This window comes from Idiotropiscis lumnitzeri, chromosome 3, assembly GCF_059441095.1.
Source record: "Idiotropiscis lumnitzeri isolate Australia: NSW breed Sydney's pygmy pipehorse chromosome 3, RoL_Ilum_1.0, whole genome shotgun sequence".
NCBI classification, from domain to species: Eukaryota; Metazoa; Chordata; class Actinopteri; order Syngnathiformes; family Syngnathidae; genus Idiotropiscis; species Idiotropiscis lumnitzeri.
The window spans coordinates 3,483,011-3,509,962 of NC_142393.1; the positions used below are offsets into that span (position 1 = coordinate 3,483,011).

At 43.8% G+C, this 26,952-nt stretch overlaps 1 protein-coding gene across 4 annotated transcripts in view; it reads right to left on the reverse strand.

The window, feature by feature from the left end:
- The window catches only part of LOC148339442 (uncharacterized), a 69,540-nt gene that overhangs the window by 17,090 nt on the left and 25,498 nt on the right, over positions 1-26,952 (reverse strand). The window contains exon 3 of one of the 4 annotated variants that reach the window (XM_088291822.1): positions 9,738-9,907. The exons of the other annotated variants lie outside the window; for them this stretch is intronic. Within the exon in view, the coding sequence (XP_088147948.1) occupies positions 9,738-9,907 (170 nt within the window). The remainder of the gene's footprint in view (positions 1-9,737; positions 9,908-26,952) is intronic. 4 annotated transcript variants of the gene reach the window in all.

Sequence of the window (26,952 nt, forward strand, 5' to 3'; positions counted from 1 at the left end):
TGATGATTTCGGTCCTAAAACGATAAATCGTTCATCCCTAGTTAACGCATAATCGTAACGCACGTGTCATTGCTTACCATTCTTGCTTTGAATGATATTTCGAGATGCAACCACGCAATAGGTGACGAGCAGTAGCGTTAAATGCTTAAATGGGGCACGGCGAGGTTTCCTTGTTGATGTCAATTACATCTTTAATTGGTGCATGTGTAATGCAAATACAGTCTGCTTTAACTGCTGCCGCTCCACCGCCAAACACATTTTCTCCCTCATTAGGCAGTCACTCCTTCAAGTGGCTCCGTCCCCGTGGACCTGCCCTGGACGGGCCGGTGTGTGTGTGCGTGCACGTGTGCGTCTGTGCATGATCGGGAGGGGGGGTAAGAAAAAAAAAACAACAAAAAAAAATATTTAACCACAAATATATGACAAAATAGAGAAAATTAGAGAGAAAATTCTTTTGACAAAGTGTGAAGCACATGCACGCGAACATCACCCTTCTTCGTGCATCCTTTCATGCAACCTTTTCAAGACTGATTGTGCCTTAAACTACGGTCATTGTTGGCCATGTTATTTACGTCGCATCATCCTTCGGAGGGCCGCCGGGCCAGTTTCGACGTGGCTGAGTTTGTTTTTTTTTTCCACGAGGTGTGACCTTAATGTGAACACGAGTGGGCTACGTGCACAGCCCCGCTGCTATTCCCGGGGTGCAAATGTCGGAGCGTTCCAAATAATACACATCGGATAATAACGAGCGCTATTATTGGGATGAAGATGAGCAAGAAAGCGGAGGCTGCAAATAAAATAGAGAAAGAAACAGAAGAAAAGACACCATATGTTGTCCACCTGAGCCCCCCCCCCCCACCCCCCCTGCGAAACGTGGGGAGGCGTCGGAGTGTTAAGTGGGGGATGATGGGAGGGAATCAGTTCCACTACACGCTCATTACCACCTATTCATCTGGAAGACATCTCTGAGCAGATCCACCGCAGGCTAACTTACTGTACGTATTTGTTTGCATGTGGGGCTACACTAATGTGCATGTTACGTGCGCACGCTGCACCCCCCCCCGAACCACGCACATAATAAGATTAATGGCTTCATAATGAAGCATATTTACATCCCTTTCCTTTCACTCCCCCCCACCCACGTGACTTCCATTCTGCTGCCCCGCTCCCACTTTGAAGGCTGCAATTAGCTCCTTTATTAACATGGAAAACACAAGCACTTACGTCTTCTCGGGATAATGGAAGATGACGAGCGCGACAATATTCGACGACAATGTCCCTCATGTGGCCATTTGAGGCTTTTTAAAATCAACACTGAACAGACGCAGCCAAAGCACTCACCGGTCAAGGACAGCCGAGGGAACTCGCGCATAGCGTACACGCCGCATCTTCGTGAATCACGCCGGGCTCGATTTAAACGGCAACATTTCAAAGTCCCGATCGGCACGGTGGCGGACAACGGAAGAAAGCGACGGTAATGAGGTCAAATCAGGAGGTGAACGCGCGTTGGACTCGAAAACAACAACGTCCGAGTTTAGTTACATGATCACCGTTTTATGAAGCTGAGTTCTAACAGCGGCCGCGAGATGAATACGTCCACTGCGCCAAGCAACGAAGACGTCTTTTTCAAAAATCTCTTTACTTTTTGTAGAATTTCAGTTTTTGTTTTGATGTTTGACCGATCAACGCTTGCTCAATTTTATTTTACCAAGCATTGTAATTCATAGCTATCACGTTTCAGAAGAAAAATCCAATTGTGGCTCATCCGAACGATGAATTCATAATTTATACAATATATTACAATCTTATGTATCAGTGGCGGGCGGTCAAGGCCTTCAGAGGCCTTCTCTGCTGGTCTAACATAATTAAGAAATCATGATCATATTTTTCACATTGATGTCATATTACATCCTAGTGTTGTATTTTTAGGTGAGAGTTTTGATCCAATCAGAATACAGGTAGGTCGTGTTGCCAGGCAGATTTCATAGTACAAGATATTTTGTGTCTCAAGGGGTTTTTACAGTTGATAGACAGCTGCGATAGCCAATCAGATTGCAATTTGATAACAGTAAGGCCTTAAGCTGAAGGTGATGAACGCGTTTTGTGATTGGATACTAACTTGTGAGGGGGCAGCGCTATGCAGAATCAACACACGAGAAAGTAGTAACTGACAACCGTTTAAAAATCTTAAATATATTCTCACTTTTTTTTTTTTAAATAAAAATGCCTGAAGGAGGGAAAAGTGTGGATTTTATTGCACATACGCTTGCACGGCCGTTTTCAAGACGGACTTTTCAAGAGAAGCGAGGTCATCCAACACTCACTCAGTTCTGTGTAAGTGTCTTTCTGTATATTATTTGTCCAGCCGTGGTGTCATAAATGATCGTAATATGATTCAAGTCGGACTAAGTAGGACTTCACTGAAGTCCTCCGTGTGAAATGCACGTCCGGCCACTGCCCTCAACAAACACCTGTTGCTTAGAAAATCTGCAACGATGTACATTTTCTCTCATCTGCTTTAGTGTACCAAAATAAGGTGTGCATAAACAACCTCAAATCTTTGTTCTTGTACATTGTGATCTCACCTTCACGCTCACAAATTGACACGAGTTCCGCATGCGACATCCAACGATGACGTGAAAAGGCGAACATCGGGGGATGAGAGTTCCAGCACACAACCACAAATGCGTCGCAACATTTTCCCATCGCAGGAAGCAGCGGCAACATCAATCAGAGCTTTGTTGCATTTACTAAATCTGTCTTCAGGCACTCTTTCCCGCCCGTTGATGTGTTTGCGCATTGACATTTTTACGTGCGCATCAGCGCCCATATGCTTGTGTGTGTCGCGCAGCTGGCAGCCTTGCAGACAGGTGGGCAGGCAGCGCCCGCCTTCCAAACGAGTCGTAGCCCCGCAAATGTTTCCTCCTCGCCGCCGTCATCCGCCCACCCCCAATTCGCCGCCTGGTCTCGTGAGCCGCTGTTGTTTAGTATGTTGGCCCAATCTGGAGGGACATATGCAGCCGCGTGACGACCCCCTTGTTTGGGCTCCCAAGAAATTGTCCCACATAAATATAGCAAATTAGTGAGACCAAATGGCCTTTTATGGATTCTTCTGTCACCGGAACAATTTCAAATGGCTGCTTTTATTTCCTCTGTGATGTGCATCTGTTAATGTGCGAGAAAAACAACAACAGATTTTTGCATGCCAGATTTTAAACTTCCCCTTTTTTTTTTTTCCTTTTAATTGTCCAATTTCCTAAAACACAAACTTTGGCCGTTGTACGTACGCACGCGGTTTGTTATCGTTACTGCCGAGACAACTTACAATGTCACCCCAATGTGTGTGTGTGTGTGTGTGTGGCGCAGTTTATCATGCCAGAACCCTCTGCCCTTCTTTCCATCTGCCGAAACCCCCCCTAGGCTAGACCAAGGTCAGGCCGCCCCTCATCTTCCACCGACATGGATTCACCTCAGTCCGCATATACGAATGTGAGCGTGCGTCAATCAGGTAACGTCTAAAAAAACCGACACTTCCCAGATTGGAAATAAACACCCTAAAAAAAAAATCGTGGGTCCAGCTAATAGCGATGAGAACAGCCAGGAATTGTAAAAGTAGTAAAAGCATCTCGTCAGTACGATGTCCTTGACAGTGGAAAAAACAAAACAACACTTTCCGCAGATTATATAGTATGCTGTTTGCAAAACTAACACGACTAAAACAAAGGCGGGAAAAAGCAAACATTGACAGAGCGATGCGCCTTCTCACAATCTTAAGACGCGCTGCTTCCCCAGGGAGAGAAGCGACTGGGCTTGCTGCCAGACTCGGGTCTACCTACGGGATAATTACTCCCATCATCTCGACAAACACAGATTTGAGGACGACATGAAGCACATTTTCCTGAGAGGATACAATCAAGAAAGTTGGGGAGCAATGACACCACTTACATGACTCAGTCGTTCCTGAAAAGGACATTTTGTTTTGTTATGAAATTATATTTGACTGCATTTATGGACGATGATTGAACGGGATGAACAATCAAAAACAATATTGAAGAACACTCACAAAGACTTCGGAGGAGACACAAATGCTGAATTAAACAAACTGTAAGCGGCCAACCGGACCCCGAGTCAGAAATTTTGATGCCACTCAATCGGCCACACGGACATATAAACACATAAATAATCATTAAAAAATAAAAGTCATGAATAAAATCTTTTTTTAAATATACATTCTCTTTGCTAATGCTTTCACAGAGCTAATTTTCTCAATTGGAAACAAAAACAAAATGGAGCCTTAATGTGCTACTATTTTTCACTCTTATCAAGTTTCCACAGGCAAGTTAAAGAAAAAAAAAACAGCAAATCAATGGCTTTTATCTCAAATAATTATAATAAGAAATTAGTAACCGTTCACTCGGTAGCCAGTTCTTATTTCGGCATTTGTTAGCATGACGCGCAGGTGTTGTAAAACTGCTCAGAGTCTGAAGAGAAAAGTATTCCCATCAAGATGTTTTTCTGTACAAACAGCTTTTTTTTTACATTTTTGCAAGCCGTAGAATAATACTCGTCAGAGACAACCCCAACATCGACGACCTCCATCATCAACTAACGCTGATGATGTCGTTAGCTAAAACCGTTCTGCGCTAACACTGCAGGGGTGCTAACCGTTTGCTTTTAACATTGCTTCAGTGTCGTTTGGCAGCCCAACTACAACTATTGTTTGAAAATGGCACATCTCCACTGCACCGAGCTGCCAAGTGTTATACGGAGAAATCTATCCGTCCTTTAACAGACAGATTCAAAACTGCCGGCTCAAAGACACGTTTTTAGTTCAGTTTCGAAATATCCCTCTAGATGGGTGGGCACGCACTCCAGAGACACAACTTTTTTGGAATAAAAATTATTCAAATTTTTCTTCCATAATGCGTCCCATTTAAGACACAATGATAACATCCTTCTTGATGTGCTCAACCGAAGAATTTTCAATTTGCATCCCTTTTCAGTCAAAGGTGGAAATTTGCTTTGTGCTCCCAAATGAATCTGTTTATACACCTTAAAATTACATCCTTTTTATTGGAATGAAGATCATCCAAAATTAAGGACAACCAGCTCGGATTGAGAGGACTCAAAGACGAACGTGGCTTCTTCGGCGTGACACTGTTGGGATACAGTGGGTGTCTCAAGGTGAGAGTCGCTTATCAGCTGTGTCTTCAAGGCGTGCTGTTGATTGTTTGATAGCAACACACACACACACACACACACGCACAAATGCGCACACGCAAAGACACACCCCCTAACTAGCAACACAGAATCTGGTCAGTCACGTGTTACCGCTAAAATGTGTCCATAAACATCAATCCATTTTCTGTAACGTGCTCAGGCTTGCAGAACGCTGGAGTCCATCCCAGCGGACTCGTGGCTGAAAGGCAGACGACAACATGGACTGGTCGCCGGTAAATAACGGGGCACATGAAGAGACAAACAACTGTTCACGCTCACATATCACTGAATGGAGAGTGTGTTGCGCTGGTGACTCTTTCATGGCCGATCGCGACGATAAGCAAATTCGGCAGATAGGTTTGCGCTTGACTTCGGTGAACATGTAATTTACTTCCACCGTTTTCTTGACCTGAAGCGAGTCCTGCCAAAAAGACAGAAGACACATCCTCTCTTCTTCTGTGTCTTCGGATTAGTGGAGCTGTGAGGAATGTGTGCCACCTTGTGGCGACCACAGTTATTACAACTCAAAGCTGCTCAGATATGGCTAACTTGTTTTATTTATTTTGTTCCAAAAATGAGTCAAGGGCCGCTCCACGTGCGGGTGTTGCATGTGGCCAATGGGCCGCCAGCTGCCCCCAACCCCCCTGTTGTCTCATTGACTGACTCAAAGTTGTTCGCCATGCTGCATATCATTGCACCATATTATCAGTTTTATAAAAACATTTCATTTCTTTGAATGCACATAATACAAACAAGCACGCACTGAGAAAACATGCAGGGTGACACTTTCTCGGTGAGAGAAGATTGAGGATGTATGTAAGCGGTCTTAAGTGTGTGTGTGTGTGTGTGTGCGCACGTGCACATGAGAGAGCCCGCATTGGACAGCTCTTTAAAGAAGTAAAGTGTCCAGAGGCAGACCAGGTTGAGCAGACAAGACAGGCAGATAATAGAGGGGCATCTGTGTGCCAAGGACTGGACCTCAAAGTCACACACGTGCACGTGCACGCGCACGTACACAAAACGCACTTGAGACGGCTAACACATACATCCTCTGTCCTTGTATGCGTCTATTTATCATTTCTACATTCATCTGAACGTTTTTCTAAGATGTCTCGTTCTCAATCTGGTCCCCATTGGCTCCTGTCCTCCCCCCCCCCCCCCCCCCCCCCCCCCCACACACACACACACTCACCACTCATGTCATATCTCCCTTCAATTTCACATATCTTGAATTGGGTGTAGATAGCCTTAAGTACCCCATAGTCCACTTCAAATAAAACCATTTTATTCATCGATGGGCAGATAAACCGTGTGTGTGTGCGTGCGTGTGTGCGTGGGTGTGTGTTTGTTTGTTTAAGGCTTCTGAGTGTGAGGACAATAAAGTGGGCTGTCACCACATTATATGACTTTTTTTTTTTTGCATAACAACCATGCTTGAAAGAATTGAAAGATGCAATAGGAAGTATCGAGGTGATTCTAATTTGAAAAAAAGAAAAAAAAGATTCTAAAAAAAGGCTCCACTGGAAATAGAAAAATAAATGAATGATTTTTGTGAGCGATTTAGCAATTTATACAAGTTTTTTGCACAATTGTGTAACGCAAAGTATAGTTGATGCGTTGCCCTTATTTCCTGTCCGTAGTGACCATTGCATTGGTCAGCAAACTTTTAAGAAATGTTTTGATCAGAGATGCAAGTCATTTTTTTTAGATTTGTTTTTTTGCACTGATTTCTAATCTGGACTTCTTTCTTTCACAAGCACACCTGGATTTTATAATAATAATAACAACCATAATACAATAAGTATAATATAATATGAAATTCAGAAATATTTTTATGTTTTTGATTGAAGGGCTATGTTCACCAACAGGTGGATTTTTTTATTTTTTGGGGAAGATCTTATTGCTATAAATTTGTATTTATTTATTTTTTAAATGTATATAGTGACAGTGCATATTAATTAAACAGTTTCTCGTAAATAAATACAATGGCTAATTAAACGTCAATGCATGGTAAAATTTGTAAGCTTTTATAGGTCAAACTTAAAAAACAAAAAAATATCATAAAAACATGATGTGCTAGAAAAAAAACTCAGACATTTTTAAAATCAACATCAAAAATACATTCAGGGACATATGAAGTGATGTCCGTTCAATATTTGTAGTTAACATGTTATGAATGAGATTGTGGGTCCCGTAATGTTAAAAAAAATAAAAAAATATGAGATACAAATGCCTCTAAGTCAGACCAATGATGTGATCTAGCATCAGCATTAATATTCCTAAATTGATGCTGGGGTAAAAATTTCAAGTCCAACCGCTACATCTTCACACAACCAAGTCAAGAAAAGTTGACAAACCATTGCATGGAATAAAACACACCAATCACTCGCACAATCCGCGCACACACAAATGGCAAATGTCCTGCATCATTCAACGAATCGCGGCCATCAGTGGACAGCGAGAGACGAGTGCCCGAAGACATTATTAAAGATTCACAAGAGTGACACACTCTGTGGCGTACAAGTCACAGTGAGATTAATTACTTCCACCGAGTTCAAAGCGCAAAGTTTTGTGCCTGCATGTTGATTACCCGTGTGTACCCGCAAAAACACAAAAAGTACCGCATCGATATTCACAAATTTTGCGGAGGGATGAGAACATGGACCAGGTTTTAACAATATCAATACTCCGCGGCACAAAGGTTTCCTCTTCAGTTGTTTGCTTGGTTTCAATTTGTAACAGGCTTTACATAATCAGGATTTTGGAAGGGATCGGCTGGTTTAAAAAAAAAAAATAAAAACAAAACACTAACCTGTCCACCTATCCAACATATTTAAACGACGTGTTTATTTACTGTCGAGTTATTTTCAGGGGAATTGGGACGGGCCTGGGTCACCAATAACCAGAATTTGCATCTAATTGAGACCCGTGTAAATGCATTGATGGGGAAAAAAAATACAATTAAACGCTAAACATTCTCCCCAAAAGGCTGATAAACCTTCAAAACATTAAAAAAAAAAATTTAGGGTGGGGGAGAGGAAAAATAAAAATAAATAAATATTTTTAAATACATTGCGTAAAAAACACACGGAAGTGAGGCAGGACTACAGTTCAAGAATATTAAATTAAAGGCAAACAAGGAGTTGGGATAATGAAAAATAATGAAAAAAAAAAGATCAAATGACGTAAAAGATTCTATGATTAAAAAAAAAAGAAATAAATAATTAAACGATAGACTAACCAAACAGTAATTTGACTTGGACGAAGGACAATGAACTGACGACAACTGAAAGAAAGGAGCGAACTAAATCCAGACAAATTGTGGAAACAACGAGAAACACCTGGACAAGACAAAAAAGGTTGAAGGGAGCTGATTGGCTGACACTCGGGGAAAAAAACAGGAAACAATTCCAGAGCTGGGTCGTCGGTACGGCCCACTGGCCTGACCGGACGCCCATTTTTGGGGCAAGGGGGCAAAAAAAAAAAATCGGTTCGATTAACAAAGACTTGAGGTTGATTTTAGTCCGGGCCACAAAATGGGCAAACAACAAAAAATGCCTCAAAACGCGTCAAATGACCAAACGTTTGTGTATGAAAAAACATGAGCCAGCACTTTCGTTCAAGCGTGCCTGTATTTCAAGCGACAATTTTTATGAATAAGGCCAGAGGGTCGAGGCCGGTACGTACCGAGATTGCCTCCGGATGACGAGGGACTGACCGGCAAAAAAGGGTCAGGTGCCCACACCTGCTAAATTCCAAACCCAAATCAACCAAGAAAAATCACGGCAAATTTACGTACCTGTCGTCCTACCGATTTTTTCACTATAGCATTATGAAAGTGAATAAAAGGAAAACAATATCAACAAAGTATGTTGAGCTTACATCTTAGTTTAGACGTGTTTCAGTCCGGTCACGTATTTCAATACGAATTTAGCAATAATTTAATACTAGTCAGTTGAACCAAATTTAACTCTTGAGTTCTTTTAAAAACTACCTGTTAGAATAATATTAAGAGGTTATTATACATTTGCCGTGATGATTTGCTGTGATGCATCTTATTTTAATATGTAGCACATATAACATATTGCAGTTTAATAGAGTGAACTGTGCTGAGTGTTTGCAGTGTGGGGGGTGATGAGGATGAAGTAAACAACATCGTGAAAAGCCCTGATAAAGAAGTGAGGCCTCAAAGTCTGACGCAAGCGGCATCGTGCTAGGTCCTGATAAAGATGTTGACGTGAGAGTCAGCTGCGACCCACGACGACACGCCAATGACAAACCGGACTAAACCAGCTTTTGAGAAGACGAAGTGTACCACTCTTGAGTGTAATCTGATTTCTTGAAGTGTAATCTGACTCCCCGATGTTATAAAAGGGAATGTGTGAAAAGCATCGAGGAACAGGGGGGAGATGAAGTTGTCAAATAAACTTTGTTAACCTTTCTGTCTCCACAACAGCTGTTTGTCCTCTCCTTTTAGCTTACGAACACGATATGTCAAATTGGCGAACCTGACATACAATTGGTCCTTCGACGCCGTGAACCCAACATACTGGAGGCGTCCAGGGGCGAAGCCGACGACCGGGGACAATCGTGGCCACAACGAGGATTTCTTTTTTTCCAGGATTTCTTTTTTTTTTTGCACCTGGTCCTCGGCTCTGCTGCTGGAAGGCTGAAAGTTGAAGGGAGGCTGCGGAGAGAGACGTTCAGCTCATCTTTGGTAAGTCCGAATGTGATGAATGAGTGTGATAAATGTACAACACACCCACTTTTTATCCAATTCTACACCGGATGATTGAGATGACAAATAACCCTTTGACTTTCTGATTTTGGGTCGAGTTCTTTTTTTTTTTTTTTTCCCCCCAAAATGTGTCAACGTCTCCACGATTAATTCTGTTGTCTGCTCCCATAATTTTCAATCTTTTCAGTCTGTGCTTTTGTGTTGGTGGGAACGAGATGCCCCGCTCAGCCCTTGCTTGGGTGTGCGTGTGTGCGCCTTTGTCTGCTCTGGAGGAGAGCGGGCAGCGTACAGTAATGGTTATTTTGTCTCTTGCTATCCAAGCCTTTTTTTTTTTTAATTCCCGTTGGCCATGACGGCCTAATATGTGCCTGTCACACAACTGCTATTCTGTGTGCTAACACACTCGCAACTGATACTTGAAACACACACACACACACACCTACGGGCAGGGTGTTCATTGCCTCTTCGGTCGAGTCGTGGGCGGCGTACGAGCCGCGGTCCATTCTTGCGCTAATCAGTCGCTATTCATTTCTTTTCCAAAGGACTGACCATGTCCTGATCTCAAGAGTGCTAAGACTGGAGGCCTTTCAGGTCATTCGCTGCGTGGAACTAAACTTTTTGTTTTGCCGCGTGGTTTTGCTCTGGGCACTCGTTTGTCATCGGCCCCCCCCCCCCGTCCTAAAATACAAAAATAATCGTCTCCCGTCCCCGTTCATTTAAAGCGCTTGCGTCCTTACTTTTCACCAGTTTGTCCCATGCACCCCGCAAAAAAAAAAAAAAAGAAGAAGACAACATGGGAGACGTTTCCTAATCGCTGCTTGGGCTTCAAGTCCCGGAGTTTTACAACTCAGCCAGCATTCTGAACCGGCTGGGAGTGTTTTACAAGTGGATTAAAATGTTTGTGTCAAGGTAGCATTAAGATGGCGACACAACAGATTGACCGGCGATTTTGGGACAGAGAACGAGTGCTCCTCCACTTGCCAACGAGAAGAAAAGTGAGGTCACTTCCTCCCGCTAACAATGGTGAACATGCACGAGACGAGTGGTGATTTTTCACATTCAGTCTGAAGTAAGTTTATTGGCGGATGACATACCCAAGACGTCTGAATGTACTTGACCGATTAGGGACGATTAAAGCGACGGGATGAAAACCAACTTCCGTCCTTGCTGAGTCCCGTCCTCTCTAAAAAAAAATAATAAAAAAAATAAATAAATTAAAATAAAAAAAAGAAAATAATAAAAAAAAAAAAAGCTCATCGTCCATCTCCAAACGAGCAATGTCGGAAAGTCGGAGCCGTGGTTGGTCTGACTCTTACGATAAATGATCATTATAATGGGCAGCACGCTGGTGAAACAGTGCACTGCACTAGTATGCAAAGTGACGAAAGCGGAAAAACTGTGAAAATTGAAGCTATTCCTCAAGAATTGAATCTCCTCTATGGACATAACGGCCGTCTGGACAGAGGACGAATCAAATCCACACTTTTCCCTCCTTCGGCCATTGTGGTTTAAAAAAAAAACAAGATTATAATTTAGATTTTCAAACGGTCGCCAGTTACGACTTTCATGTGTGTTGATTCCGAATAGCGCTGCCTCCTCACGATCCAATCACAAGCCGCTTTCATCACCTTCAACGTAAGGCCAGCTAGAAGGCCTTCCTGTCATCAACTCATGATCTGATTGGCTATGGCCGCTGTCTATCAACTGTCCCCTTCAGACACAGAACAGACGCCTGCACGATTGTATCTGAAGGCCTCGGACGAATCGTGCGTGCAACTGGTATTGTGAAATCTGCCTGGCAACACAAGCTAGCTTAATTCTGATTGGATAAAAACTCCCATCTAAAAATACAACGCTAGGATATAATATAACATCAATGTGAAGAATATGATCATGATTTCTTGATTTTGGGAAGCCAGCAGAGCAAACCTTGCAGGCCTTGACCGCCCACCACTGGGAACTGGGTGGTTGGATGTGCTGTGAGCATCGGCGTCAAAGTCAAAGTTGGTGAATGTAGAAAACAAAGATGATGTGCTTTCTCACTATCTCTTCTTCTTCAGTCCAATTGTGTGTATATGTCTCCACATGTTTGGACACTCACGTGTGTTGAAGAGGCCCAAACACTTCTCCGTCATTTCCAAAGGCGTCTGAAGAACAGACCCTTCCGAGAAATACGTATTCTCGACTCAACTGCTCTTGTTGATTTTTGTTCTTTGTCATTCTGACTCATCCTGGCTTTTCTCAATATTTTACACAATTCTTGTCATTGAATAAAAGGCAATCTCCATCAAACAAGCATTTCTTTTAAGAGCAATTAAAGACACTGAGGGAAAAAAAAAAAAACATGTATTCAACTATTCAAACTTGGACATCTTCCTTTAATTGAATGAGCGGTGGGAACAAAAAAATAGTTAATTAGTTTTTTTTTCCCCTATTGATAACTTTTGATGAGATGGCAACAATTTGCATAAAAGCACAGTTGCATCGTCTGATAGGACCACATCAAGGTCAGCGCTTTCCTATTCATCTCCTCCTCCCGGAGGGACGCTCGCGGCTTGCCATTGAAGGTTTCAAATCAACTTGGAGCTTCCTTGCAAATGCGGAACGCGTGCGGCAAAGATGCCACGCCACGCCACGCCGTGCCGCGCGGGCACCGGCGCCGAGCCTTTTCTCTCTGCCCATGTGGTCATTAATTCTGTCAAAGCGGCAGACTTAATGAGTGGATGGCTGAGGAGCTGAGCACGACGCAAATAATAATATGTGATCATGCCGAGCCACAAAGGAGGGAGAGCAGCCGACCCATTCAACAAGATGGGACTCGAGGTAAACATGCGCGGTAATTATATGTCAGCGCGCTTTAATTATAAGGCCACGCAGACTCACAAACACACACACACACACGGCGAGGCGAGGCAGAAACACACAGAACCGGATGTGACGGCGCAACAATTAAGCGTTGGAAAGCAAAGACATAATTCTCCCGGAACGAACAAACAAAAAAAAAAAATAATAGCACGAGAAAGTCAAGAAATTAGCCGTCGGCAGTCAGTTAAAATCCTTCGACTCGCCGAGTTGGAGAAGAGTCCGACCTTTATTTGACCTTTCATCAGTCGTAAGAGATGTGCGGGGCTTTAAATATGATGAGAATTTAGGCAAATTGATTCTCTCAAGGTAGCGTTTGGGGCGGCTGAATGGACGGACAGAGAGCTCTTCAAAATGGCGATGAGGAGGATTAGGAGTGGCTATGGAGTGGACAGATGTGCTCTAATGTGTTTTGGCCACATTGCTGCAAGGACAAAATCACGAGGGCGCGCGCACACACACACACACACACCCCGACACGCACGCGCACGCACGTTTAGCATAGTTACGATCCTTTACATCATCGCGTGCGCGGCAACGAGAAATATTTTAGATTTAATATTGAAATATTTGTCACTTGTTGCTTATACAAGCAAATATCTTGATGATGGCACGACACACACACACACACACACACACAAAGGTGTGATCCAGCATCCTCTGCTGCCGATTTCAGCCAATCACACAATTAGGCCGCTGATGACCCATCTGTCCGCATGATTGGCTTATGGGTGTGACAGGTTGTGTGCGTGTGCGCATGTTTTAACATGAAAAAGAGGTCAGAAGAGACCCCCCCCCCCACGAATGCACCTCGCCAGCAACAATTTCCTTTTGTTAGCCACGAGCAGCGCCACTTTGAGCGGCACACTGAGTAATGTGAACAACTTAATGGCACTTGATCCCGTTTGCCAACTTGGAGAAATGATTTCAGTCAATTAGATAAACGCCCCCCAAGCCTGTGAATGATTTGCGACGTAATAGCCTCGTTACGGCTTGGACGGCAACTCCGTCGGAAAAGACAGATGCGGGCCCATGAAAAAGTCCAAAGATGGTGGCGTCCGTGTTGACCAACTACCTTTGATCCAGATTCCGAGACCTTTTTTTGGACAGAGGAAAGCACACACCTATTTTGCCGCCCGCGCACACATCCCGGCTCTATTTGCTGGCTATTAACGGTGTGTGGTGCGGCAAGATAGGAGCCTCGATAGCATCTTCTCCGATGCTATCTGTTATCGAAGTACACGCGTCCTTCAGGCGTCCATCATCCTATCGCTCCTCTCATCTCTCCTCTGCTGTTCTTGCCCTCCTCCTACCTCGCCTCTTGCCACCTTCCGCTTGTTTCCTGTCGTCTAACCTTGTCCACTGCCACCTTTGCTCGTCTCCTCACCTTCCTCCCTCGCCCAGCCGTCTCCCGTCGCCGCGTTTGGTCGGCCGGCTTTCTGAGGCCTCGCCTGAACGCGACGGCGTTTGAAAGGTGCGCGGCCGCCGCTGTTCGACTTTCAAATGGTCTCGCCGAGACTTTCAGTGAAAAAAAAAAAAAAAAAAAATTCAATATCAAAGCGAGAACCGCGCACAATTGGGACCGATGTTCGCCGCAACGTTAGAGCCACCGCAGGTCAAAGGTCAGATCATCGGGGACATCGTCGGCATTGTGCAACTTTCCCATGGCCTTCTTCAAACTTTCAGAGAAAGTGTTCAACTGTTCAGCGCCTGCGAAGCAAGGACCCTTTTGAATTTGAATGATATAAAGATTTCAATTTATTTGCCTTTCAATGTTGTGCTCTTCAGATAACATGACTGTGAGGACGCGCACAACCAACAAAAACACACACCACCTTGTCCTTTTAACCAGTGCTCAAGACACACACACACACACACACACACACACTGAATTCAATTTCTAATCAATTTCTGTATTTTTCTTCAAGTGGTCTCTTCAAGTAAATGGCTGCACTGGCTGAATTGGCTGATGGCGTCCATCAAGGATGTCTGCTAAGTACAGTGCACTGCTGAGAGGCAAGGGGGGAGGGGGGGGCTGGGCTGAATGACTTCTCTCTCAACCCCTTGTCTAACCGGTCTTTGTCGCTTTCTTCATCACCTCTGCCGCCACACACACACACACGCGCGCGCGCGCGCACACACCGACCGAGAGCTCTTCCGGGAAGCAATCAAGCTCTTGCGGAGAGGTCGTAGCCGTTCATAACAGCGCCCATCTCCGAGTACTTCTTTGTGTCACGAGGTCATGTCTTCGCCGCCTCCTTCTCTTGGCTTTAATCATCCTCCATAACGTGTGTGTAAATGCGCCAGAATGTGCCATTTATGTGTTTGGGTCGGTCCCCGGCAAACAAACACTCCCACTTTGCACATCCTTCCCCAGGAAGTGTGTGTGTGCGCGTGAGAAGAGCATCCTTAGCCAAGTAAAAGGGCCGCAAAGGTGATGGAGGAGATGAGGGAAATGGGAGGGTGAGGTGGCGAATGGAGGGAATGGCTCGATGGGAAGGAAGGGCAGCAGGGTGAGAGGGGGCGTGAAGGAGGGATGAGAGGCAGAAGGAGAGAGCTCTTGAGAAGGAAGAGGCTGTTAATTATACAAGTTCCTTCGCCGTCTCTTTGCGATGTGAATCGGAGTCTGTGAAAGATTAACAGTTGCTGGACTTGTTTCACAGGAGGTTTTGCATTAGTGAGTACAGCAAACCTAATTCAGTGAGTTGAATCATGTCACCTGTTGCGCAAAACTCGGAGAGCGTATGAACTGACTGGACTGAACCGGTTGGAAAAAAATAAATCCCTCTTTATTTGTGCAGGTTTGCGGGACACAATTACAAAAATTAAGTGCATGTGAACAGTGCACTTGGCCAATTTATTTTTAATTGATTTATTTTTATTCATTTTTTTAGATTCAATTTATTCCAGTGGCAGCTGCTAGTCAGTGAAGGAAGGGAAGCATTTTTTTGTTTGTTTTGTTTTTTTAAACGGGCTACATCATAAATACGTTCATTTATTTAAATGTAAATTCGACCCTCCGTTCCGGTTCAAGAAAATGATCCGATCGACTGAGCATTTGATTGGCACGACAAAGCTCAGCATTCATGCAATGACAGTCCACTTTTCAGCATTGGAACGATCCTCGTTCCACGTCCTCATCCACATTCGGACAAATGCTGGACATGGTCGTGATGCAAGTCAATAGGCCACACCCCTCAAAGGCACACATCTAGCAACACTACGTGTTGGCTTGCCACAATTGAATTTTTTACAATTCAATTGCAGTACAGCGGGAAAAAAAAGCATGTTCCCCAAAATCACAAATTGATTTGATATACGAGAAAAATGAACGTGGCGACGTAACGAATGAACTTTGTGAGTCAAGGTGTCCCGAATGTCATATTGGAGCGGCAATCGTACACGACTGTTGTCAGGTGTCAGTATGTTGCATCTCGGAACTGTCGGTGGGGCCCTTCAAGGCCGCGGCAACGCCGATGATGTATCGGCGAGGCGGCGGCCGTGCCCTTGTCCAAGCACGACAACTTCACAAGGTGATTGATGGAAGGACGAAGGAGTAAGAAAGGAGAGGAAGACGTGATGGATCGAGGCGGCGTTCAAAGCATGAGATGGCATGACGGATGGGAAGGGAGGCGGCGTGTTTCGGACAACGTCATGTGATGTGAGGATCTTCTTGTTCCCAAAAAGCTGTTTTGGGGGTGTTTTGATAGCGGACAGCGACGGAACTCGGCGCGCTGGCTTTCTCTGATGATAAATGAAAGTTTGATTCACAGCAGGACTGACAAAAGAATCTCTCATCCATCACTCGGCGCTGCTCTTCATCTCCTCGGCTCTGTGGGACGCCATTCTTTGACAAGAGGATAAAAAATTGGAAGTCAAACGGTGGAATAGCTGCAAGTGGAAGAACATCTTGCATTAGCGCAGGTGTGCGTGTGTGTGTGTGTGTGTGTGTTTGGGGTTGACGTGCTGGCCAGGTGTCATGCTCTCTTTCAAGGTTTTGCACAAATTATGTGAAGGGAATTCTTTCTACGCTCGTAATAGCGTTGGGATAACACGTCAGAAGCCAGTAGAAAATATTTTCGGGAAAAGGTGTTGAAAAAACAACAATGGCAAATTCAGGAAAATGTCAAAATTCAACAAAACTCGCTTTTCCTTGTGTCCTAATATTGATTGACTGAAGAAGGTAAATTTGCATGTTTCTAAAAGAACAAAACACTCCACAAAAAAAAGCAAAGTTAAAATCTCAAAGACCATGGACCGGCACTCAAGTTTAACTGTTTCAAAAGCAAAAAAAAAAACAAAAAACTTTTCTGTTTGTTAGACTCTCACGGATTTGACAAATCCGCACAATGGCTATTATAATACAGCGTGAAGTCGATTAATCGTCAATCGCGTATTGGCATAAACAACATGGATGCCTCGTTGATATTCACGCAAGGTCAGTCGGTGAAGCAAGCTACCAGCGGTGCCTGAACTGTGTAAAAATATTTGGGTAAAATTCAGTCCGGCCACTTGCACAATCCTCAAATTTAACAAAAGCAAAAACGCTAAGTACAGCCACCTGAAAAAGAATCCGCTAACGCTAGCTAACGAACACAGCCAAAATCCTCCTCAAATTCACCAAATGCCTTCCTGAGAATTTACAACACCTCCAAATATTTATCCCCCATTCAACGAATTAAACCAAGACGAGCGGGTCATTGATGTCGCCAAGAAATCGTTTTTCGCGAACCTCTGGACTCACCAATCAAATCACAAATGTGTTTTTAAACCGTACGAATTGAAATGCGACTGGCTGAGAGACGATCTGAACGTGATTGGCTGAACGGGCTCAGTGCAACCGTGGACGGCGGGTGAGATAAGCAACGAGCGCATGTTTGGATATGAAAGCAAAAAAAATAAATAAATAAATAAAATCAATGACATCAATGATTAATCGATGTCGATTCAAACTTGCATTTCCTTAGACTTGACTACTAATCTGACGTCACTCAACGGCAACCACCTCATACAATCAGCTGTTTGCGCTCTGACATAAAAAAAATTAATAAATAAATAAAAAAAAAAAAAATTGGGCAGTGCGGCAATTGACTCGGCTTTTCTTGACATAGTGAGACGTGTCATCCTGTGTCAGGTCCTCCCTGGTGGCCATCTCTAAATAATCATCCCTCCTCAGTATCTCCAAGACACACACTCACATCCTGAGAGCTCCCCGTGCCGCGTTGCTTCTCCTTCCTTCGGGTCATTATCTTGACAAACACTCTTCTTGTAAGCCATTCTCAAATCCCCGCTGGAGTTCTCTAATTCCATTGTGCGCGTGTGCGTGTGTTTGCACTGCCGCCATGTTTTTGGAAGCATCAAGAGTCAACTTTTTAAGAAGAACGGCAATCAAACAACGTTCGGTCGTCTTACGGCATCCTCTCGCTGTCTTTTCTTCTTAGCGGAGGATTAACTGATTGACTTGGTGCTCTTATCCTCTCTGGGACAAGCGCTTGATTTGTTTTTTGGGTTTTTTTTTGGTCACCTCGTTCATGCACATCGGTGCGCACGTCTTCGAGGCTTATTTCCTGAATGTGTGACAACGTTGATAAGCCTTTGAGATATTGAGACTTTCTGAATGTAAATATGTTTAAATGTCAGGGATTTGCATGGTTGACGACTCAAGTGCAGCGAAGCAGGTAGGCAAGCAAATGGGATTAAGTGGGAGGAATTCTTCAAGGACATAAAAAAAAAAAACGGTACACGACTACAGAAAAAATACAAAATTAACAAAAGTCCCCCCTCACCACCCCGCAAAAAAAATAAAATAAAATAAAATAAAAATAAAAAATTCAAACAACAAACATACACAAGGACAAGACTAAATATGACTTATGGGGACCCAACTACTAACAGAGAAAATATGAATGAAACAAAAGAAAGAAACAGAGGAAATAAATCCAGGCAAAGTGACGAAACAACGAGGAACACCTGAACAAGACACGAGCGGCTGAGGGAGCTGATTGGAAGACGCAACGAATCGCGCTGGCTTGCGTTTTTTGCGCAGTGCACTGATTCGCTAGCTGACACCCAATCGAAGTCGAAGTTTTTCCCGACAGCCCGACCCAATCCTACATGTTTAATCGCACGAACACGTCCCCCAACAACGATTGCCGATGTTGCTCGCGTCACCAAAACAGACGGCGACTTTAGCGATTTTCCGACGGCCGACGTCAGATTGGTGCGTTAGCAGCTGCATTAAGCCGATGGAGAGCGCCTTCTCTAGGAACGCAAAGATGGAGGTTGAGGCACATTATGCAAATGAGCATTTTGTCTGCATGTTCTATCAATCAATTACTTCTAATCCTAAATATTTTGCTTTTCACTCAATTCGCATTGAGCAGAGGTCGGCATTCCGTTAGTACTGACGGAAGATTCGTCACTGACGGATGACCGTTTTGCTCATGACTTGAAGCATAAAAAAAATATATATATATATATATAATTAAATGAATAAAATGTTTAAAATTAACTAATAACAAAAGTGGCTTTTCATCATTAACCGGTTGGAGTACCGGACCGGTGAAATTTACTGTCGGAAGCGATGACAGTGAAACTAACATGACAGACTGAACCGCCTGACAATGACAATTTGGTTAATCTTGAAAAAAATTCTAGACTAACAATGATGGATGGGTGGCCCGTCCGCTGACGTTTGATTGATTTTGTAAATGACCCACATCTGCAATTCAGCACGTTTGATATAGTTGATTTAAAGTTGCGGACCACCGGCCCAATCCAACTTCTGATGGCTAAATTCATCGATTAAGAGCTGATTAGCAGAAAGTAAAGGCCCCCACCCCCCCCCCGCCCCTTCAATTCCAACCTGAAAAAAAAAAACTGAAGAAAACAAAAGGATGCAAGAGAGAGCAGAGCATCTCCAAATTGGAGCAAATGAATCCCGCTGGGTTTTCCAGAACGTTCCCGTCCAACCTGACTTGAAACAATAAGAAAGGCAACTGTCACTTGGAAGGTACTATTCCCCTGATCTCTGTTCCTGCCGAGAACCACATTGTTCCAGCAAGTATAAATAGAAATCAAGAAAAAGTAAGTTGGAGAACTTTATTCCCTTTAAAGCCCATCCACTTTTTAAAACCATCTTGGTCTATTGAGTCCAAAACCATGAGCCGGGGAATAAACTTCCACTAATGCTGGTCCATGTTTTCCTTCAATCGGGCCTTCAGTGGCAGTAGAAAGGATGCTGTCTTGGCTGCCATGACGCCGTATAGACAGACAGTATGGCACTAGAAAGAGACGTGTCACAAACCATATGCTTGCTTCAACACAATGGCTGCCGCATCGGCGGGCCTATCCTCAAGACGACGGCGGCGCGCCCGCGCACGCACAGTCTCCGATGAATCCGCGCGCACTCACACACGCGTTGCGCAACATCCACCGCCAGAAATATTCTATATATTTGGAATAAACGTGCCGATTTTCGCCGCCAAAGTCACGCGTTGTACTTTGCGTGCATTTTCTGGCTCGCCATCCCTCTTTCTTCACCTGCTCGTCTCTCGGCGCTTCCCACCCAGCCCCGGCGCCCCCCCCCCCCCGCTGCCGCCCCTCGCTCTTCTTCTGTTTCTGTGCCATGCACTGAAAACAGGACGCGTGTGACAGACCAGGAGGCTCCTCGCCGTCCCTGGGCGCCACCGGTGCGTATGTGTGTGTGTGTGTGTGCACGCGCGCGTGTGTGTCAGCAGAACAGATGGACGCAGTTGTCAGCTTTACACTTCCTGTGGTCCCCTTGCAGTCCTTTTGGTGACCTGGAAGTATTTCTCAACACCACGCTGGAAGTCTGGAAAGTCTCATGTGCAGACATGCGCAAACAAACACGCACGCACACACGCACACACGCGCATGCACGCATCCAAAAAACTGCATCTTTCCGTGCGTTTCACTTGCCCCGCCGTTAACCCAAACATCATCCGGCTTGCACATCATACATCCTTCCGCGCCTTCTCCGTTGCCGTCAAGCCTATCTCCCTGCTCTCAAATGAATGAATAATGAGTGTCATGAATAAAAACAAAAAGGTGACGGCGCGAGTGTGAGCGTGAGGGAGCGATGACGTGCAGCGCTTGACTCCAGAGGCCTTGTTGCGCGCGAAGGCCTCGGGCTTGCCTGAAGGCACGGTTCCGTCTCAAGGACCCCTCGGCTGGGTTGCGGCTGAATAAAAGATGCAAGTGGGACCAAGCGGTGTAAAAGGCCAGCAGTGCGGAAGACAAACAGATGCTGCCCTAGACGAGACAAAAGGACGACTTCCGCCGATGGAATGAAACGCGGGCCACTACAAGGGAGGTCACGTCTCGCTCGATTATTCCGAACGTGCACTTTCTGTTTGGTGTTTGGATAGACGCAGTCACTCAGTCTGTCAGGCAATTTTTTTTTTTGTGGATGTAAGACAGAAAATTCATAAATAACGGTAATAAATATATTTTAGCTTTAAAAAAGACAATTTCAGTTCAAGTGTTTTTCATAATTGGACCATTGAAAATAGTTCTTTTTTTTTTTTTTTTAAAAAGAAAAGTTTGCTGGAGTAATTATTAATTTAAGGAGCATTGACATTCACCTTCGTGACGATGTAATAAACGTTTTAACCACGGTAAATATTGCAAAATATTAACTGTAATTTGCATTTCTGTTATGTTCATGAATTGACTTTCATCAAAAGAAATAATAAAGAGGCGCCAAGCAGTTTGCACGCCGTTTACGTGAGCTCCATTGGAATTCGCCTTCATTTAGACTTTGCACTTTTTGCTAACGTTTTTTTTTTTTTTTTTTGCATTGTACTAAATTATTTTGCTGATTTTTGAAAGTCAATTTATTGGCAGAATGTGGACTCGTTTCGCTTCTGTTCACCATAGTAGCTTTTTTTTTTTTTTTAATTTACGATACTACTACTATTTGGCTTCAAGTAAGAAGTTGGCATTTCGTCAGTATGGATCCCAGCGGACAAAAAAAAAACATGATCGAGCCGCTGTAACTACAGTAAGGTGAAAAATAGTTGAACAAAGTATTATTCTTGACTGGTGATCTCAGAAGCAGTTGTCGATCAATTTGTTTTGTAATTCATATGGAAAGGTAATTAAACACGGCTGAGGAAAACTTCAACTACAATGCTGATGCAGAGCATTTCGACTCAGCGGCGGGTGTTCTTTAAGTTTGAAATGTGAAAATTACCAGAAAAAAGAAAAAGAAAAATGGATAATATCTGCTGAAAAAAAAAAAAAAATCAAGTCAAGTCAAGTAGCCCTTAATCACAAAAGAGTCTGAAAGGGCTTCACGGGCCCACAGTGCACAAAGATCGATGACATCCTCGGATCTAAACTACTCATCTGGGCATGGAAACACTTCGAGAAAATCATTTCGGTAACAAAAAAAAAAACCCTTGAGAAAGGATCGCAAATGGCGGGATTTCCCTTCCGAGTAGGCAACGATGATCACGCAATAAGATGCTGCACAAAACAGGAGAGTCCATTTAATGCAATTCGGGCTGACGAGGAGGCGGGCAAAACGCATGAACGACATACAGTAGAGTCGGCGGCGGGAGGAGGATGCGGCGCGCGAGTTATCTCGGCAGCTCACTGTGAATTAATAGCATCCAAAGTGCTTAGCGTGTTTGCTAATCATTCACACAGTCGGCGGATTATCAGCACACGCTGCCAAGTGAGTGTTCCGTTGATCCCAGCCTGCGCAAAATCTTTGAGATCACTCAAACTTTTCTCCCTCTCCGTCAATTTACATCATTCGCGCTCACTCGGAAAGACGACTGCATCTCAGACATCGGCGCACTTGCAAATGTTCAAGAAAAAAAGGGCAACTGATCACAGACGGACGCGTGGAGGCGATTCTGAGGTTATCTGGCCGACCCACGGTTGATGCTGAGCTAATATTTGAGCTAAAGATTTCTCCGCAACACAAAATCGTAAACACAAATGCGGCCCGCATTGCCTGATTTGCTGCGGATTGAGTCTCCAGGCGGGACTGCCAACTGCTCGGGCTCAATTAGAAGGTGAGGTGACTGCTGGAGTTGTGGGGAAGTAAGGCCGGATTTGTCATAAGTACCAGCGCCAGGAAGCAATTTCATCATGACAACACACATCCCGTATTTTGCGGACTGTAAGCCGCTACTTTTTTCCTAGATTTTGAAGCATGCGGCTAATACAACGGTGCGGCTTTTTTGTGGATTTTTCTTTCACCACTAGGGGCGCTCTATGGTTCAGAAAATACGCTTAATAAATCTTTTCTCTTGGGTCTCTCCTGTTTTAATGAGCAAAGTTGTTGCCGTGTTAAAAGGCACTGTTTTAACAATTTGTTTATGTACATTCACAGTAAAAAATCGTTCTGTACATGCGCTAAACAACTCAATTTTTTTTCAACAGAGAAAACTGTTCCCCCCCCCCCCCCCCCTCCTATTAGCATCATTTATGACAACACGGTTGGCGAAATAACATACAGAAAGACATTTACACACTACTGAATGTTGGACGAGCTAGCTTCTCTTGAAATGTCCGTCTTGAAAACGGCCTCGCAAGCGTATCTGCAATTAAATCCTGCAATTAGATGCACACATTTTCGATCCTTCGGCCATTGTGGTTAAAGAAAACAGTCGCCAGTTACAACTTTCTGGTGTGTTGATTCCGCATAGGACTGCCCCCTCACGAGTGAGTATCCAATCATAAGACGCGAGCGTCTCCTTCAACGCTGGGCCAGCAAGAAAGCCTTACTGTCATCAACTCGTGATCTGATTGGCTATCGCAACTGGCTATCAATTGTAAAAGCCCCTTGAGAGACAGAACAGACGCCCGCACGATTGTATCTGAAGGCCTCAGACGAATAGTGCGTGCTACGGGTATTGTGAAACCTGCCTGGCAACACGAGCTAGCTGAATTCTGATTGGATCAAAACTTTAACCTAAAAATTCAACACTAGGATAAAATATGACATCAATGTGAAGAATATGATCGTGATTTTTTTATTATGTTCGGCCAGCAGGATCTAATTTATGTCTCTGATGACCCGGCATGGTTCTTGGTATCTCTCTCTCCACTCGCTGCTTGCTTGCCGCCCTCCTTGCCCATCCTCGTAGACTACACCAGTGGCCCACTGTGAGGTCACAGGCAGCCTCCTTGTAGCATATGGACTCACTTCCTTCCAAGAAAATCCTCGCCAGATGAGACCACACGCGCACACAGTGACACATGCACACGTAGAAAGTGCACTGAGGAACATACAGTAAAACACACACACACACACACACACACACACCCGCACACACACACACACAGGAAAGAGGAAGTGAAGGAGATTACGAAAGCTATCTGATCTCGTCTCATCGTCACTCTGACCCGCAGGCTCAATCTACTCGATTTGGAGTAATCTTGGGTTTTACACACACACACACACACTCAATATGCTGGTAATCCACTGAAGGCCAGCTGAAGAAGTGTGAGCGCTTAACAAACACATGCTTAATCGTGTGAGCCGTCGTAGTCTAATAACCTGGCACAAGATTGCCGACTTCTTAGGGTCCACGAAGCGTGAAACACACACTTGGGTGGTGCCTTGTAATCCAAGTGTCACACGCACACGCGCGCAGCAGCCATCTTCAGCAGGACACACTCGCATACGGGAGGCAAGCATATGTAGGAGGACGCACACACACACGCATGCACAGTGCTGGTAATCTTCCAGCGAGCTGAAGTGTAATCAAGAAGACGGCGGCCATATGTGCGAGGGTGCCAGGACTCGTCTCGGCTGGTGTCCTTCACGCCTACGAGCGAGCAAAGCGTGCCGTTTCGACATCGAGCTGTCGCTCTCAGGCCACATGAAGCAATCGACCAAAGTCCATCGTGCAAACAATGCATTGTAGATTTCATTTTGGACAGTTAGGTTAAGAATAAATATTTTTTTAAATGTGACCATAATGGCAAAAACAGGAGGAAAATATTCTTCCAAAACCGGGTTTTGTTTTCAAGCAGAAAGGGGTATTTTGAGAGTAGTTAGTTGTTTACTGATTTCTCCCCGCCCAAAAAATGTTATTTTTTCTGATCAAAATAAACATAAATTGAGCCTATTAGTGAAAAATGGCCAAATGACCACTTTAAAGCGTCAGAACACCACCAAGTAGATGCTATTTGCTAACCCCCTTTAGCATTCACTAATATACGTGTTAGCATTAAGCTAGCACACTAATAATAATAATAATTAATAATAATTTGCCCTTTATTAATCCCACAATGGGGAAATTCGAGATTCGAACCCAGGCCTCCTGGGGAGACTGGGTCCTGAACGCGGCGCCTTAGACCACTCGGCCATCCTGGCAGCACTAGCGTTGTTGTTAGATACACAAAGTGTAATTAACTTTGTTTTATGTTCAGTTTGACATGAAACAATAAACAAACTGAAGCCTCTTTTTTTTGAAGAATCTGAAAATCAAAGCAGAGAAACGACTGCTACTTTCATGTTCCTGGTAATTTATGGCATGACTGTATATTGATCATTATCTCATCGTTGTAGGGGGCAAATTTCACAACTTTGACTTCAAAAACTAAACAAATTTCAATAAATGTTTAAGTGGGGCAATTCAACAAATATTTTAAATTTTGCTTTTTGTGAAAATTGTCTTTCCCACATTTTACAGAATCGTTCCCTTGATCCCAAACTTAAAGAAATCAGTAAAAATTGTTTTGGAGCCGGCAACTTTCTTGCCTTGTGCAAACTAACATTTTTATCATAAATGACAATTCATATTATAAAGTTCATCCAATTGAAATTAGTGTTTAAGCCCCCCCCCCAAAAAAAATAAAAAAATAAATAAAAATGATGTTTTTTACAGTAGGAAAAAAATGTGGTCAATTTTAAATCATTCCTTGAAAAACAATGTCTATCAAAGGCATCCATCTTCCTGAAAAGTGATAATTACCTTTCTTAATGTGCGCAAACGAGCGGGTCGTTAAAAGGTTCAAACACTTCAATATCAGCTGCAAATCTGTCTGAATATGTGTGTGTCAGTGTGTGTGCGTGTGCGCGTCCTGCTCCCCTGTGTGGAGACAGCTGGTGTGGCAGTGACCCCGACTGGAAGGAAGGAAGCCTCACGCCTTCTTATGTGTCACTTCCCACAATTCCTGGGGCCATTTCGGGTCTTCTCGAGTTGCCACTGGCAATACGTGTATGTTGTGTTGCACACACACACACACACGAGCACGCCCACAAATACACACGCTTTGCTAATAAATCAACTGCAAAATGCTCGGCGATCTTGATTTATTCAAAGAGCATAAAAGCAAAGTGCAACATTATTTGATGTCTCGCGTCAATCCGTTGGCCCATCACCCCCTTTCTTGACGTCTATTTTTTTTCCTTCCGTTTCTTAATCCTCCGCTGGGCCGTGCCTGATGAAATGACCATATCTAATCCGGCGCTCCCCTTGGGAGAGATGTAACTCTATTAAGACAGTAAATCCATGTCCTTACAACGGCTACAGATGTCTTTCTCTATTATCCCTTCTTTTGCTAGCCATCACACCGCCTCCTCTCGTCAGTCTTAAATCTTATGACTCGGCCAGCTCAATAATCTTTATTGCTGAGCTCCCAAAATGGTACTTGTTTAATCTGGCATTATGTTTTGGTGGATTTATTATTATTTTTTTTATTTTTTTTGCCAGCTTCCCAAATTCATCATCGAGGTCTCCCAGTGGTCGGAAAGCTTTTATTTTTTTTATTTATTTTTTTAGGAGTTAAGACATTGTGAACTTTTTTCATTGTGTGATTGAATTTCGCAGGGAGGAGAAATGAGGACCGAAGAGGTCAAAAAGAAGCTCACGGTCATATGCAGCCAAATTATGACATTTGTCAAGCAAACACAAAGCTGCGGGGAAAGAGATGTGGTTTCATATTTGCTGAGCAAGCATGGATTTGATCTTAACAACTGCATACTAGAGTCATCATTTAAGGTGGCAAAAGCAGTCAAACTAGAAAAGTGTTTATGCTGTGAATATAACTGTCACAAAGAAAAGTATTAAGCAAAAGAATATAGTATGCCGGATTTTTCACACAAAATGGATTGAAGATCGAGTCTGGACAGTGACAAGAAA